The sequence below is a fragment of the Antennarius striatus genome, chromosome 16 (assembly GCF_040054535.1).
Source record: "Antennarius striatus isolate MH-2024 chromosome 16, ASM4005453v1, whole genome shotgun sequence".
Lineage (NCBI taxonomy): Eukaryota > Metazoa > Chordata > Actinopteri > Lophiiformes > Antennariidae > Antennarius > Antennarius striatus.
The window spans coordinates 19,045,158-19,062,494 of NC_090791.1; the positions used below are offsets into that span (position 1 = coordinate 19,045,158).

At 39.2% G+C, this 17,337-nt stretch overlaps 1 protein-coding gene and 1 long non-coding RNA gene across 6 annotated transcripts in view; one reads left to right on the top strand and one right to left on the bottom strand.

Annotated features, from left to right (window-relative positions):
* Positions 1-17,266, top strand: part of rgs9a (regulator of G protein signaling 9a) — a 17,599-nt gene extending 333 nt beyond the window's left edge. Inside the window, exons 1-20 of one of the 5 annotated variants that reach the window (XM_068335799.1) lie at positions 453-563; positions 649-1,169; positions 1,908-2,011; positions 2,158-2,215; positions 3,229-3,325; positions 4,373-4,423; positions 4,526-4,632; positions 6,000-6,051; positions 6,865-6,923; positions 8,811-8,887; positions 9,906-9,987; positions 10,132-10,194; positions 11,291-11,320; positions 11,996-12,057; positions 12,285-12,398; positions 12,739-12,854; positions 13,183-13,270; positions 13,968-14,106; positions 14,275-14,357; positions 16,553-17,266. In XM_068335799.1, the coding sequence (XP_068191900.1) occupies positions 3,250-3,325; positions 4,373-4,423; positions 4,526-4,632; positions 6,000-6,051; positions 6,865-6,923; positions 8,811-8,887; positions 9,906-9,987; positions 10,132-10,194; positions 11,291-11,320; positions 11,996-12,057; positions 12,285-12,398; positions 12,739-12,854; positions 13,183-13,270; positions 13,968-14,106; positions 14,275-14,357; positions 16,553-16,709 (1,356 nt within the window). In that variant the 5' untranslated portion in view covers positions 453-563; positions 649-1,169; positions 1,908-2,011; positions 2,158-2,215; positions 3,229-3,249 and the 3' untranslated portion in view covers positions 16,710-17,266. Of the gene's footprint in view, positions 1-426; positions 564-648; positions 2,012-2,146; positions 2,216-3,228; positions 3,326-4,372; positions 4,424-4,525; positions 4,633-5,999; positions 6,052-6,864; positions 6,924-8,810; positions 8,888-9,905; positions 9,988-10,131; positions 10,195-11,290; positions 11,321-11,995; positions 12,058-12,284; positions 12,399-12,738; positions 12,855-13,182; positions 13,271-13,967; positions 14,107-14,274; positions 14,358-16,552 lie in introns of those variants that run through there. The other 4 variants (XM_068335798.1, XM_068335797.1, XM_068335796.1 and 1 more) reach the window with 4 other exon arrangements.
* On the bottom strand, positions 11,327-16,537 carry LOC137609067 (uncharacterized). The gene is made up of 5 exons (XR_011038285.1): positions 15,733-16,537; positions 13,436-13,505; positions 13,180-13,239; positions 12,560-12,609; positions 11,327-11,804 (listed from the first exon to the last, which is right to left on the bottom strand). It is a non-coding gene; the product is annotated as an uncharacterized lncRNA (long non-coding RNA).
* Positions 17,267-17,337: the final 71 nt, after the last annotated feature.

The following is a 17,337-nucleotide window of genomic DNA, read 5'->3' on the forward strand; positions in this document are numbered from 1 at the left end:
GCGGTGCGTTCAGGGGCTGTAGGAAAGAATCCACTCGGGTTTGACAGGAGAAGTGCGACCAGCGACACCCTGTCCTGAGTCAGAGCTCAGCCTGGAAGTTGTCCGTCTGGTTGTTGGTTTTTAAATGAAATCCATCGATTTAAACATTAAAAAAATTATGTTCTCACTCATCAAAAGAAAAACAGCACATTGTTATTTTTAAGTAGTCCCATCACGCTGTCACACTGTCACCAACTCCACCCACTACCTGTCAATCAATCGCCAAACCAATCACGGTGCATCTGTCAGAAGGAATCACGTGAACAATTTGGCGCAAGTCAACCGCTAATACTATTATCAGACTGCTGTTAGGAGAACAAATAACTATACATGGACTTCCCAGTTAACATAATTTTGAGCAGAGAGTCCAAACAGCAGGAACGACACAGAAAAGGGCAATGAATTCTGAGTGAAACTAGCTGGCTACCACCAACAGTCTGTCCTGCTATGGTTTCCATTTGGAATTGGACAATCGATGCAGTATCCAAAATGCTCCTCGGGGATCTGACAGAAACGGTCTTTAAGTAACTACATACAGTGCTGTTCATGTAGTCAGCTAACAGAACTATCACTTCTCTAAAATTTATTTTCCACTTCCTCTTTTGACAGGTGCCTTTTCTCATGATAAGCTTTCTTTCTACAGTTTGCCTGCTAATATTCACCTACGGCTTCGCAATGTGCGCCCAGCGCAATCCATGATTTGCCAACACAAAGTCGTTACGTCACCACGTTGATTTTTGACTACGTTCGATGCACTTGGCTACGGATACCGATTCCGAAGCGGGACAACAATCAGCCATCTCCTCTACATGGATGACATCAAGCTGTATGCCAGGAATGAGCAAGAAACCGACTCACTTGATTCACAACACCCAGATCAACAGTGACGACATAGGGATGTGATTCGGATTAGACAAATGTGGCCGGATGGTATCAAGAAGAGGCAAGATGATCAGAACTGAAGGGGTTGACCTACCAGGGGGCAGGATAGGAGACATCCAGGTCAGGAAGAATACCTTGGAATCCCACAGGCTAATGGCAATCATGAGGAGGCTGCAAGGAAGTCATCCACAGCCAAATACCTCCAGAGAGGTATTTGAGAGAGTAAGTCCTGAGAAGTCAGCTGAATGGTAAGAACAAGGTCAGAGCCATGAACATGTATGCCAGTCATCAGATACCCCACTGGGATCATAGGCTGGCCAAAGGAGGAGATAGGAGCCACAGTTATCAAGACTAGAAAGCTCCTCACCATGCACGGGGTTTCACCCCAAGTCCAGCATCCTGAAGCTGTACACTAAGCAGAAAGAGGGAGGCCGAGGACTAGTGAGCATCAGGGCCACTGTCCAGGAAACCTTTTTTTAAATTTATACATACATACTGTACAGTTTATACTGTGCATATATATAATATGTATACATATATGTGTGTATTAAATATGTATATATATATATATATGTAGTGTGTGTGTGTATATGTATATATACATTTATGTATATATTTGCGTGTGTGTGTGTGTTTATATATACGTACAATTCTGCTGGATATTTCTGCTATCCGTGTAAGTAACTGTATGACCAGGATAAAGCGCATTCATCATTCACACTCATTTACACAGTGGTGGCAGCATCACCTGCTCATTAGCAGAGCTACTCATTCAGACGGTCAAAGACCATTTAAACAGACAGTGGGAACACATCTGGATTTTATATGATGCTTACAGTCAAAGTCAGCTGCAGAATCTCTGGAACAGAACCACCAACCAGTGTTCCTCTGGCTGTTTATGCCATTCTAGTTATTTAATATTTTTGTCATATCTTGTTATGCAAATGAGCTAAAAGGTTAATAATACCATTCACTCTCACTTTAAGTGAATGAACACACTATCCAAGTCCAGACAAGCTCTTCTCTGACAAATGAGGACAGAGGGTTTCTTCAGCTGATTGGTGGATACCTGCAGCCTGCCCATCCTGAGGTAAATCCCCATAGAGGAGTCTGACTGACTCCACTGCATGCTCAGTCTTCTGTAGCACTCAGATATATAAGTGCCACATTTAAGACCAGAAGTTTTCTCCTTGACCCCTGATTTGGTTTTCATCTATCTGCAAATATGACAATCAGAACAGCACGCCAAGACCGCGGCCAACAATTCCAGCCTCGGATTCACTGTTTAAAAAAGGTGAGTGGATATGATTATCATTATCACTGGTTATCTGTCTTCTCAGCTTTTATTAACGCTCCTATCTTATCTCTAATATGTTACCTTTACTTAAATCATGAATATGGGACAGGCCTGATTTTTTTCAGTTGCACTTTTTTACTTGCAGACTTTCATGTGATGTTTGACTCACCATAAGAGGCTTATTAAAGATCATCACTTTAAAACTAATTAGCTTTGCTACCAGGTGCCACTCTATTCAAAAGACACTGTACAGTGGAGGTACATACCCACTCCTTCCCAAACATGCTCTTCAAAACCCTGTTTGCTTCAACAAACTGAAACAAAGCACTGGTTGGACAGGGATTCTGTTCTCACAGAACTTAGCCACAAACTGCACAGTGTTGCCTCAACTGACATACTGTATATCTGTACACAACTTCCACACACTGCAAACAACTACACAGTGATCATTATATTTCGTTCACACTGACATTATCCAGTAAGGTCAACTGGGATACAGGATCTCTACTTCCAAGAAGTCTTGGATGCTTAAGTGACATTCACTCAATCATCATAAATGTATTTATTTTACTGAGCTATTTAAGCATTTCTAGTAAGATTTGGTTTTTGCAAAAAGCTGTTGAATGTTATGAATATAATATACAGTTTGAAATAGTTTAAATAGTTTAGCTTCCTGCTGTATAAATATTTCACCATTTAATATTTGAATTTATAAATTTAATAGTTAATGTTTTTAGTTCCATACAACAGATTCCAAAATAACAAGTTTTATTTGAACTATTTGTCATACTTTAATTACATATTGAAGTACTTCGTGAAACAGAAAACATTCTCTCAGTTTCTACTCATTTATCCAACTAATTACTGCATATCATCAATAACTGGGACGATCTGCTTTTAAAATAAATTCTTTAATACAATTCTCAGTGTTTACTTTGCATACTGATTTATTTCCTCACTAAATAATGATTTGTTCTCATATGTATACTGATTCCTTTCTGTGTTTTCAGCTGGAGACCCTGGTGGTGGAAATGCAGGACCAAAAAAATGGAGTCAAGGGTTCAGAACAGAAACTCAATGTCACAACCATTCCACACGTCATTGCCGGTGAGATGGTGACACATGCATTATTCAGGCCTAAAAACTAGAGTGTAACCACAGAACTTCTGCCTAGGCGGTGGGGAAGTGTTGCTTTTTTACCTTGCTGTTTAAGCTGCTGACACACGCTAAATAAGGCAACTCACTATTGGATGAAATGTGAACAGTGCTTTAGGAGCCAAAGCAGCTTTTTAATCTGTTCTAATACCAGGCAGTCAAAGGTCACAGTAGATCCAAGAGCCAAACCTACCATGTGATCCAGGCGCTACTAATAAAAGCACTTCCTTGGGCAGGTAACTGTTAAGGTGTTGTCATGTCTCCTGGTTTCCTCCTCCATTATTCCTGCTATTAATTTGGAGATACAATGTCATGATGGTCACACAGCTTCTAATGGCGATACTTCAAATGAATATAGTAATTCAAATTAAACCATGTGCTGAGGAGACGATGACCACTGTGTGTGAGATGGTGATGTAGTGATGTAGATAGAACAAATGATCATTTTGGACAATAGAGATTAAAATTATATCATCAATGGGGAAACTATTAATGACCTTACTTGCAGTGATCTGATTGTTCTGATTTATTGTCATCCAAATACTAAAAGAAGAAAGAAAGTTTCTTTATTAGTTCATGTCTTTACAATCGATTTATATTTGTCACACACAGATATACGAAGGTCCTGTAAACATTTAAATTTGGGGAGTGAGATGGTGAAGTGATGGGCATCCATGTAGCAGTGCCTTAGGAGCAGCTTGTGGAGTTTGGTGCTTTGCTCAGGGGGTGAACTGACACGTCTCCAGCAACCAGTTTACACTCCATCACTCCATACTTTTGGTCCACACTGGCCTTGAACCGAGCTACTGCCGACACTAGACACTGATTTTCAATTATATCAGGGCCAGATATTTATGGGATACAAAAAGTTTAAGGGGAAACAGGAGATCTAGGAGGAAATTAAAAAATGACAGAATTTTAAAAAATAGTTTCATGTAGTCTGGACAGACAACTCAGTAAACGATGCAGTGTTTACATTAATTTTGGGTTTTCATACAGGTAAGGACATCATTGAATGGATTGCCAACAAGATGAAGACCACTGTAGAAGGTAAGATAAAATATCAATGTCCACATGTCCTTGTCCAGTTATATTATTGGAATGTTCTTTAGAACCTCTTCCTATCATTTCCTCCTTGTGTCTGTGTTGTAGAGGCTGAGTCCGTGGGCACCATGTTAGTGGCTTTTGGCTACATCTACCCCCTGCAGAACCACAAGAAGCTGGTCATGTGTAAAGACAACAGCCTCTATCGCTTCCAGGTAAATCCAGTTCCTTGCTTCATTACCCAGGATTGTTCCACGTAAACACCACATCAAAAATCAAAAGTTGGAAGACATTTATTCACTCAGTTCTATATATTTATGTTTGCTTGCTTCAGTTCACATTGAATGTAGAGATGCATATGTTTCATAGATAAAAATATTTATGAGTCTGAAAATTAAAATGCAAGTTTTTGAACATGAGTCTCCAGTAAATTCTCAAGTTGCTGCAACAATTCCAAATTGCCAGATTAAATCCCTATCTGTGCAATGGTGGCCAGGGCTGTCTACTGTGGTCACTGAAAACCTAAACAAAAGTTGTTTTCTGTAGACGTCATAGTGTGCTAGTTAAGTTGTAACATAAACTTGTGTAAAATCTGCTCACTTGGACAAGACGGTATATGCAGTCAGATCTTACAGTACATTCATGTTTCTCAGTCAATAACCTGCCACAAGCTGAAATGAGTTCACCTTGCTGTTTGTATAACAAGCATGACTTTCTGGCATTGGATGTCATCAAGATGTTTCAACATACAATAAACTCTTGGAAGGTTACTTCAAAGTCTTTCTGTATTGGGGTCAAAATAACCAGTCACAAGAGAAGCTACTGACTGGTTTAGCTTTCCTCTAGAACCTCAAACACTGTTGATGAATTGTACTAAAAAACACTTCAAAGTGAATATTTAAGTAAGAATTTTACTGGAAAATGCACCTAATGGCCACCAAACTGAAAAAGAAACTGGTCGTCATTGAGCGGTTCATAAAGAACATCCTTCAGGAGTCCTGTCAAAGGAACTTCAAACCAGCATGTAGCTAGCAGTCGTCCATTCTGGTTATGCAGGCTAAACATTCACACAGTGATATCCAAACCGCTGTTCTGAGGCTTCTAACCATTGAATGGTCTGGATCCTAATTCCCTCTGAGCCTGATTGCTGTCTGAGACCCTCTGACAGGTCCTCAGTGACCCGGGTCTCTGCTGTCCCATCTCTCAGGCAGCCAAACTCAGTGTCCATGTGCATCCTTATTAAACTATCCAATGGTTTCTCTGCACTAGAGAAATTAGTTTTACTTACCGGTAAGTTTATGTTGTTTAATTTTTTTATGTTAATTACTTTATTATATTTTACTGTTGGAATGACTGTAACTTTTTGAAGTGATGTATAAAATAATCTATTTAATTATTTTACACTTTCTACGTCAGTAGGAAACCAAACAGAAGCTCTGGATGTATCTTGTGAAACAGCAGAAACATGATAATAAATTCAGGTCTAATGCAGCAGCAGAATGTATGGGACAGGTATTATCATAGATCTATGGAGACACATTGAGCCATTAATATTATCTTCCCCAAATTTACACCTTTTCAGACACCATACTTTTGGCCAACGCAGAAATGGGTTACAGAGGATTCTGACTATGGTGGGTATATTATTATTATTATTATTATTATTATTATTATTATTATTATTATTATTATTATTATTATTATTATTATTATTATTATTATTATTATTATTATTATTATTATTATTATATTGTTGTTGTTGTTATTATTATTATTATTATTATTATTATTACTATTATTATTACCTAATAGGTGAACAAAATATTATTATTACTGCGAAATTGACCACACAAAATTTATTTTATTGCATTTGTTATTTACAGATTATATATATTTATATTATTGTACACTGAATTTGTAAATCATGGTAGCATTATTATTAATTATTAATAATTATTATTTATATCTTATCAAGAAGCACAGCTGAAACAATGCATCTACCATATTAAAAGGGATTAATTGGTTTTGGGGCCAAAGTTCTCAGACAATTATCTAAGACTGTGTTTGGAGCTGTTCAGACCCGATATGAAACTACCTCCAGAATGTGGTTTCAATCCTTCCCGCAAAAATTGGATATCATGGTATGGGACTGTTTAGACTACAAATGAGATATCCGATATCAATCTCGATGGGCTATAAATCTGAACAAGGCCTAAGTCTGAACAAGGCCTAAGACTGAAGACCTTCAGAACAAAACAAAAAAATTAGCACTATCATTAATGGATTAGTCTGGACTAGCCTGGCAAAAAGTAAGATGAAACTTTAGTTTTGGGAACTGATCACCTTTTCTGAAAAGACAAGGTTTGTCAATTGTTCACTTTGTTTGACTGTGCTCAATCATGTTAGTTATGTGTGATTAGTAATGATTTTATTTTGCTCTGGTTCAGCCATCTACCTGACAAAGAGAAACATCCGCAAGAAAGGCATGTTAGAGCCCTACGAGCAGGTTGGTGTCCAATAATAGGAATACAATATACATGTGTCAGTAATGTGGGGTGCTCCTTCCATGTGATGTTAAAGCATTCACTGACTGTGTTGAGGAGGTCATTTGTTTTCTGTTGTCTTCTCTACAGTGTGACAAAAAACACTTTGCCTTCAACAAGTCCTACATAGAAAGCCCAGAGAACACATCCCTCTGACCACGCTGTCATCACTGAAGCCAAACAATCAGAAAATACTTTCCAGTTCTGCAGGAACAAACTCCTCTAACAGCTGTTTTCACCAGTGGTCATCAACAAAAGCATGTTAGACAGATTTATTCATGACAAAATGATTTATTATATAATGAACACAAGTGTCTGGTTAAAAATGTTAAAGAACATTTCGAAAGAAAACATTACAATAATTCATTAAGAAATTTCAAAAATTAACATTTAGCCTTCTACATTTGGTATTTGTAGTTTTACTAGCCTATTATAATTTTCCAGAATATTGTCAAAATATCAAAATGCCCTAACTGAAAATGTTGAAATACCAGTCATTATTACCCTCTTCTGCTTCTTGTTCAGCACCACTATGTCTGGTTGTGAGCCAGTAGTTGTTGTCAGTCTGGAACCCACAGCTTCTTGGCTATGAGGGTCTACAGGATGTTCCTGTAGACCACATTTGTCAAACTCATGGCCCGGGGGCCAAATGTGGCCCGCCACATCATTTTATGCGGCCTGCAACAGCAAAATACGTCAGACAGTTTCATAACCTCACAAATTAAAAAGGATTTGTGTTATGACAGAGCAATGAGTATGTTTTTTTGTGCAACTGTAATGTGTGTAATTTGAATAAGTAATAAATTTAACATTAATAAGTTCATTCATTCATTCAATCATTCATTCGTTTTCCCACCCGCTTCATCCGCTTGAGCTGGAGCCTATCCCAGCTGGCATAGGGCGTGAGGTGGGGAACACTCCAGGCGCGACGCCAGTGCACCGCAGAGCCACACAGAAGACATACAAACAGGCACACACACAGGAGTAGTTACATTTATTTTACATTACATTGAGTTACATTTAGTTACATTTATTAGTTAAATCTGGCCCCTTGAGGACAGCCATGATGCTGATGTGGCCCTCAGTGAAGATGAGTTTGACACCCCTGCTGTTCTGTGTTCAATCAGAGCCACATAGGGTAGTCTTTTAGGGTAGCCGTCAAAGCTGGTTTCTGAAACTGAAGCAGCTTACATTGTGGTGGACCCCTGCCTCTTTGAATGTGGTGCTTCGGTCCGGCTGCCATGATCAGAAGCTCTGTGCTGTCCTTCACCCCAGTCTTGTCCAGCCACTGGTCCATTTCTTCATGCCACGGTCCACCAGGACACACCATCTTCTCCCTCGTAGCCCTCTGTCTCCATCACACACTCACTCTCTTCTAGCAATCCATCTTGGGAAGCTGATGTATTCATAGATGCTCTTCATTCTCGAATTAAATTGGGCATTGTGCGTTCCAAAATAAAGCTCCATTTGATTGACAGCTCTACCCCCAAATCCCTACTGTAAGGTGCACTGTATATAGTAAACCTATTCTATTGCATGAGTGTACGCTAAACTAAAGTACATTAAAAGAAAGAAGGGCATTAATTCCAAGGTACCAGGGGCTATAGACCAGAGGTAGTCAGACTACAGCCCCTTCAGATTGGGACCTTTCCAACGTCCCCCCTGTCGTCTGCATGTATAAAATCACTGGAGCGTTCCCTTCATGTGTGTTTGCTAATGACTACAGTGCTTCATACTGATTTAAAAGAAAGTTAAGGTTCATTTGTTTTTGGGGTTTTTTCTTCTGTTTAACTCTCCTTTAATAGGTGAATAATAATCTCATGTTCTCCCTCTGTTTGTCTTTAATCCAGGCCCAATACAACCACCTCAACAAATGGCTGAACTGCAAGTGGGACTTTATTGTGATGCAGGCTACTGAACAATACAAGTAGGTGACGGCATTACTGCGTTATCATAACCCTCATTACCTCAGAATCATCGATGCTGCTGTTTGTTAATAGGTTTAGAAAAGATAGTTTTACTTTTCACTGTGAAAATGAACAATGAAAATAGGTGCAACCTTAGAGTGTAGATACCAGACGGCTCGTGAAGAGGAAAAGGTGAAGGTCGTACCTGAGGAGGTGATTTATATTCTTCTTGATTTTAATATTAACATCGTCCGATGCAGTCACAGGTTGAGACCGTAGTTTGAAAGAGTTTGGAGGAGTTCTTTAACAGCTGTCAGCAGTGACACCAGAGGACCAGCATTTGGCCCCCTGTGAACAGGCATGTTCTGAATCCACTCGGTTGCGCTGCTCAGATCGTGTATCATTCTTTTATTTATTTTCTTGAAGTCGAGACCATCAGTAATCGTCTTATCTTCAGCCTCTTATTCGGGTCACAGGTTTTAATTGTGACCCATGGAGGTCGGGTACACCCTGGATAAGTCGCCAGATCATCACAGGGTCCATGCATCATTAATCATGTTAAAACTAGTCTCATCATTTGTTCTATGTCACTCCAGGCATTTTTTTGTTTCTTTAAATGAAAAGAGAAGCATTTAAAGCTTATTGGACCAATAGGATTGGAGCAGCACTAGTTCAGTCCACTAAGACTTGTGCTGGGGACCGGAGGGTGGCTGGTTCAAGACCCACGTTGGGCAAAAACCTTTGCAGTGTGAACTGGCAGTGGAGATGTACCAGTTTCACCTCCCAAACACTGCTGGGGTGCCCTTAAGCAAGGCACCGGGCCCTTTATAAGTTGCTCAGTGGGGGCGCACCCTGAAGGAGGTGCCGACTACTCTACCTCCCATCTGCATGTTTACAGAGCCTGTGTGTGTGTGTGTGTGTGTGTGTGTGTGTGTGTGTGTGTGTGTGTGTGTGTGTGTGTGTGTGTGTGTGTGTGTGTGTGTGTGTGTGTGTGTGTGTGTGTGTGTGTGTGTGTGTGTGTGTGTGTGTGTGTGTTAGGGCCGGTAAGGAGAGGAAGAAGCCAGATCGTGTGGTGTTTGACTGCCAGGAGAGGGCTTACTGGATAGTCAACAGGCCACCGGTCAGTGTCTGTCTCTTTCTTTTTTATGTATATTTAAAGAAAAAATGATCATCTAACTAAATTTTTGTCAAATATATTTGTGGTAATAGCAGATTATTAACTTGTTTTACCTACTGTATATTCGTCATGAACTTTTGTGTTCAGCGCCGTACTCACAGTGCTATGGACCAAGGTCCACAGCGTCTCATTGATCCCAACATAGAGGAGGTAACAGGTCAGTGCACACACACACACAGACACACACAGACACAGACACAGACACAGACACACACACACACACACACACACACACACATACACACACACACACACACACACACACACACACACACACACACACACACACACACACACACACACACACACACACACACACACACACACACAGAGGGAAGGCATTGAGGTCAGCTGGTTCTTTTAAAACACTTACAGGAGCTTAGCATGGACTGCAGGACTGTAGGATTGATCTCTACACACAAATCCACTTAGTAACAAGAAGCTCCCTCTGTCTCTTTCTTCTTCAAGCACATCAAATCAGTTGCCACATTCACTCATTATTGATTTTGTGGATAAGATTATTCTGTATTATCAGGAGTTTGAACTGGAAAACACTTGAACATCATTATGAAACTGTCCTGATTGATAAAAGAAGACGATTGATTGGTCGAAACACATCGTACATGGTATACACCACAATAACACTTCACACATATCACGTCATATAGACCTTGACAGATAAATTACTGATAACAATTGTCTCAGATATTCACACTATGTTGACTATTTTGTCTATTTTTCTTTTTGTTGTTTGTTTTCACAGATCTTCCTACACTGATGACAATAAGTGCTGTGTTAAATGTCCGACAGTCCAGACTGTAATTTTTTTGTTATAAACTCATAGAAACATGGACCCACATCTTTAGACTGTCTTGCAAGGAAATAGCAAAAGATTCATCTTGAGAGCTCATATATAATCAGTCAGGCATTTTGCAATTTTGTCTTATTGGTCAAATGGTCAAATAAATATCAAGAATTTTTATCATTTTTTAAATACTACCACAAAGAGCAAAATAAATTAAATAAAGTTAGAACTATCACAAAGGATGAAGTTGCTTTTTCCCTGGAGGGACTGTTTTAGTGCGTTCCACCTTCCTGTTAGTAGTAGAAGCTTTGCCATACCTTCCTTTATGTATGTGCACTACATATCTTCCTAATCATGCTAATCAGTGCAATCTGATTTTCAAAATGAGTTGGACAAAATGTTGTCATGCAAACAAAAAACTCTATTCTTCTCGTTTGTTAGAAAATCACCTTTGACATGTACCGACGTAAGGTAAGTCACAGCCTTTAACATGCATACACATGTACTGTTTCAATCATGGATCACACAGGTCGTAAGGACTCTGAAGACTGACTTTGTGTTCAGTTTGAATTACTCAGCAGGACATTCTGAAGCCCATGATGCAAAAGCATTCAAGGCCAGTCCACCCCTGCTTTGGAGGTAGCTGCGTAACTATAGCGTTGTCACTCATGATAACTTTTGAGGCACATGCAGTCTCAACAAAATAAGACACCTGGTCACTCATTCAACTGGTGATCACCCCTCCCAGTGCTGGTGAGGGCACACCAGTGCCCTCACCAGCACTGGGAGGGGCAGAAAACCTGACAGCTGTGTTGATCAGAAGCTGGCAATGCCCCTTGTGCTGCTCTGTGGACCACTTTTCCCCACACCTTGAATAGAGCATCTTGATATCAGATCTGAACTTTGTGTTACCTCTGGGGCAAACATCAAACTTGAATCCAAGGGCTCAATTCAGCTAAAATAATAAGAGTGAATAAAATTAGAATTAGAGTCTTTATTGAAGCAGTGATTGCAAGCAAAAGTATGAATCCAAAATCCCCACTCAAAAAAGAGTAACAAGCAGGTAACATGCAAACCTGATTTTTTCTCCTTCCTCTAACAAGTGATGACTGCATCAGTGACAGTCTTGTCTTCCCTTCATTGTAGAACATATTTTATCAACAAGCAATCATGAGGTCAAAGGTCAAATCAAGTGTGTCCCTTGGAGCGTAAGTTACTTTCTTTCATCTAATTGAATCTTTTGAGATCAGGACTTATTATCTTTTACATAAAATATATCGTATATAACTCATTTGTCGTTATTATAAATTAGGAATTATTATTGATTATTTTGTTATTACAGTACTTAAATTATTTGCTATACTATTCAGAAACAATAAAGAGATATAGAGGCTCTGCGGTTTCCTTTGCTCTTATATGGCTTTTCATTCGACAGTCTGGTCAAGTACATCACAACCTACAAAAACCACGACCCGTTCTTGGCACCCTGTCTACCTAGCAACCCCTGGCAGAGTGAAAACGACGCCTACTGGACTCTAAATATGAGAAGGTAAGGCTTACTCCATTTGGTCTGTGATGAAATCAGGACTGGAAGATCAGAAGGCTTTGTTGATTTGTGAGACCAATTTGCCATTTCTCAATATCAAAGATTTACACACATTTGTGAATGAAATTGGATGAAAATATGACTTTTAGTGTCTTAAATCTTACTTCTAAGAAATATGATCATCCGTGGTCCCTCCAGCTCAGGCAGTTCATACCTGGAAAGAGAAAAAAGGACTAGTTTAACTGTGAATGTGTTTAAATGTTTGAATGTGTTTATGATGTTTACCCAACACATCTAAACAGCGGGTGCTTCAGACACAGTAACTGGTTCTGTCTATGCCCAGAGTTGACGTGCCAACTAAGATGAGAGTAGAGCGCTGGTCCTTCAGCTTCTTCGAGCTGCTGAACGACCTGCGAGGCCGAGATGACTTCAAGATCTTCCTCAAGAAAGAGTTCAGTGGTACGTTCCAATATGTCAAGAAATACACTTCAGTATGGACCATCAATCTGGTGCACAATGCACAACACAAGCCTCTGTATTACCTCATTTCTTCTTGTGTTGTAGCACATTAGTCCAAGAATTCCTTGTTGCAAATAGATGGATTTCATTGTTGACTTTGTCGACCCAGATGTTAAAGATCCCTGTTGATCTCATAGGATGGACAGCTCAACCTCTGTCAACACCTTAAATGTTTATCCACAGGAGTCTACATAGACTACAGCCCCACTCTTTATGCAAATAAATTACATAAATTCATGATAACGTAGTAAATGCGTGTGCTTACCAGGGGAGAACTTGGCCTTCTGGGAGGCAGCTGAAGAGCTGAAGTTGGGCACTGCGTCTTCTATGTCAACAAAAGCAGAAACCATCTTCAAGTAAGTGTGTGTGAGTGTCTGTGCGTGTGTGTGTGTGTGTGTGTGTGTGTGTGTGTGTGTGTGTGTGTGTGTGTGTGTGTGTGTGTGTGTGTGTGTGTGTGTGTGTGTGTGTGTGTGTGTGTGTGTGTGTGTGTGTGTATGTGATTGTGCTCTTTCGTAGGTTACCGTGTGAGTCATGTTGTTGCTTCGACTAATCCTGGTCTAATCTGGTTGTCCTCTTCTCCAGCATTGTCTACTTTAGGGAAAAAGGGTGAAACAGTTGATTCTTAGCCAAGGGCTTGTTTTTATTATTATGCACAGCTGGAGTCTTGGTGCCGAAGGCAGCTTTTCTTTTGTGACTAAGAACCGCTGCTGTGACTCCTGAGCAGAAGCGGAACAAGGATATGAAGACAAGGTGCCAAACAAACAAATGTAAATAAAGTAATCAAACTTAGGAAAAGGTAAATGAGAATTAAACTGATAATTATCCATTCAGTCAATTAAACAACTAGCAAGGAGTGTCTGAAAATCCACGGATCTTGTACTACAAGCAAAGAGAGAACCAGAGTCTGACACAAAGCATTTCAATCAGGAGAGATTAGTGTCTGAAGAAAGTAAGGATGTTTATGACATTTGAAACAGAAAGTCTTTGCTGCACTAGAGGGAGATGGAGATTGAAGAGATAGATGACATTAATCTGGAGCGTCCGTGTGTTCAGGACCTTCCTGGCCCCCGGTGCTCCCCGTTGGATCAACATTGATGGCAGGACAATGGGTTTGACAGTGAAAGGGCTGGAGCATCCTCACCGCTGTGTTCTTGAAGCAGCACAAACTCACGTCTTCCTGCTCATGAAAAAGGTGTGTTGTATTAGTAAAATTGTGGACTATAACTTCTAGAATCTTTTTTTTATTTTATTTATAGCACTATGTGATTAATGACTAATCTAAATATGTTTTAGACTGAGATTAAAAGACCTTAGTTGAAGTTGAAATCACCTGCAGCCTCCTTTGTTTTTGTTGGAATAGGACACTTTCTTTCGGTACCTCAAGTCACCAGTGTACAAAGACATCCAGAAAAAGGCGCTGAATCCTGAACCTCATAATGTCAGGTTGGTGGCAAACTATCAGTGACTAGTCTTTCAACTGAACTCCTGAAAGCAGTAGAACCCTCTGGGTGATCTTCCACGCTAGGAGTACCAGCCCTTGATAGCCAAATGCTTTATTTTATTCACTCAGATGAGTGACCTCACTGGCAGGGACATCATTGGGGGCTCCTGGGGGGCTCTTATCTCCTGATTTAGCACCTGATTTAAGACTAATTTAGAGTCAGGCCTAAATTTTCATGACATCATGTGCTGGGGGTTTACCACAAAGCTCTGGTGGAGGACTGAGCTTGATAAAGAAGAACCTTCATGAGAATCGAGTTTTCAGCAGAATTTAATTTAATAATTAATTGAAGATTGATTCAATTTAATTCAATGTATTTATATAAAATCACAATACATGTGATATCAAGGCAGTTTATAGAAAGAGAATGTGAGGAAAAGGGAACACAGACATTAAAGTTAGTTACAACTCACTCTGAGTGCTAAGGAGACGCTATGATCCACTACAAATCGTAAATAAGAGAACAAAATGAGCAAGAAAATAGACCACAAGAATATAAATATATCTCCATGACACCGCTATGAAGCAATATCTCGTATCAATTTTTCAACTTGTTATATGTTCAAGCATGTGCATGGTAATAAAGCTACATTAGCAATAAGAAAAATAAAACATATATTTGGTAGCCTTTTAACAACCATAGTGGCCATAGTTTGAAGAAGTTCACGTCCAGAAAAGGAAACTATACACTAGTTAAATGAACCCTTGGTGGAAACTTCCTCTTACACATGCAGAACCACATTTCCTGTACACTATGGTAGGAGGCCTGAAACCTCTCAGTGCAAAAACAACAAGGGCAAATTGTTCTTGGGTGATGAAAATGTCATAATGTTTTATTGTAAAAATACTTTAGAAATTATAAAATTCAAATGTCTGGAATAATCCACATATACATAAAATCAGGGCTTTGAATCAGAATGTTTTGCCAATCGATTCGTTCTGAACAGAAACAGTATTATAACGTTTCTGGTTTTACGTTCCACCCAAGAACTGACGTTCCTGAACTGGTTAGAACAAAAAAATGTAATTCCCGAACCAATTAATAATGTTCCTTAGAAATATAAATAGGTGGCTTTAGGACTCATAAATTGACAATTAAGGCAAGTAGTTGACATCGTAGATATGTTCCGACAGTAAACGAGACAACAGCACGGATCCAGTAACAGAACAGAGGATGGAGAATCAGAGGAAGATGGAGAAGTTGGGGCAGCTGATGAAGCAACAAAAGTTTCAAAGTTTCAAAGCTTCAAAGGCTGCAGTCAATGAATTAAAGTTTAAATCAAACACTTTTTAATACTGACAGATTACAGTGTTTACCTGTTAGGAATATAATCCACATTGGGAGACTGCCTTTTCCTTGACTGCTGGTGATTTGCTTCAGCTGCTCTCTTCTCTCATCACTCATTGAGTGAATGCCAGGAAGTGAAACATGAGGTTGGATATTTTTTTCAAAAACGAAAAAAAAAAAAGGTATTAACCGGTTAATAACGGAACCTGAGTAACCAAATCTGTTCCAGAACATGGAAATATATAAATTTTTTGGTTTCTTTTTTGTTCCTGGTAAAATACAAAAAGTTTTTAGTTTTAGTTTTTGTTCCATGAACCGGTTCAAAGCCCAGCATAAAATATCAAGCAAACAGCAATTAAAAGTTAAAGAAAGAAATTAAACTTCACAGATTAAAGATATGCACTAAAACATTAAACGTACAGTAAGCAAACCTGTTGTTTTATTAGCAATGAGTGGTGAGAATTTCTTCTCAACTGACTGACTGTGTATTTCATTTTGTTTATTCATTCTTCAAATTTTCCAAAGTTGTATTTTTTTTCTACTGTGAAGCACTGTTTAGTGTTTGATTGCAATGCAAAGAGATGAAAAACACTAAATGCTTGGCATAAAAATTGTTTTTTGGTTTTGCTCATGTCAGTTTTGAACAAAAAAAATCCTTTCAACCATAGAAATATAGAAGCAGGAAGGGATCCTAGTAACAAGTTGTGATTCCGTATATTTTAAGATTGTTATTGACGAAATAGCTGCAGTAAAATAACCAAAAGACAAAATAACCAGAACAACACGGTGCGTCCTTCAAGAGAGGAGTTTTAAAATCATGTTGTGTTCCTGTTTCTATTTCCATCCTAGTCCGGCACAGGTGGAGCAAAATGCTCGGAACCGAGGTCCAGGGATCCATCCCATAATCCTTTGGAAGCAGGAGGAAGAGGAGAAGGCCAAGGCTGCTGCTGCCTCGGCTCCAGTCGATGTCAAGGCCATGATGAGCAAAATAGACAGGAAGAAATAAAGACGTGTGTGACATGTAAATGAAACGCCCTCTAGTAGAGACACACACTGCACATACAGATTTGATTTGAACTACGTCATGCAGATGAATATTTCTCTGTTTTTTCTTACCCAAGTAAGAAAGGGAGGTCCGTTTAGCGTGTGGTTTGGGGTTTGTGTTGGAACGCATTACAATGAAAAGGTTGAAAACATCACATCCATCCTGCTAAAAAAACTGAACGTTATTTCAAAATAAATAATAAAGATAACGTTATGAACCATTCCAGCATGTACACAACACTTATGTTGAATTAATGATATTATAATTTGAGTTAGCAGTTTAGCCAAACCTATTTGATGTTTGTAACAGTATGAGAAGCTGAGTGGACACATCCCATTGTAAATGAGATGCCAGCTGTTTGTTGTTGCTGCATGTGACAGTAGAACGCTCATGGCTGTAGATGCAAGACGAGACAAAATGATTTAAGGGTCATTAAAGGTTTAAGAAACTCATTGAAAAGTAATATACTGTATATTTTCTTTATCATTATGAAAAATAAAAATAAAAACATTTCCTGATGTTTGGTATCATCCCTGGTGTTCAGGACACCTTAAAATTTGCGCTGCAGCAGCACCGTCGCTTCATCAGT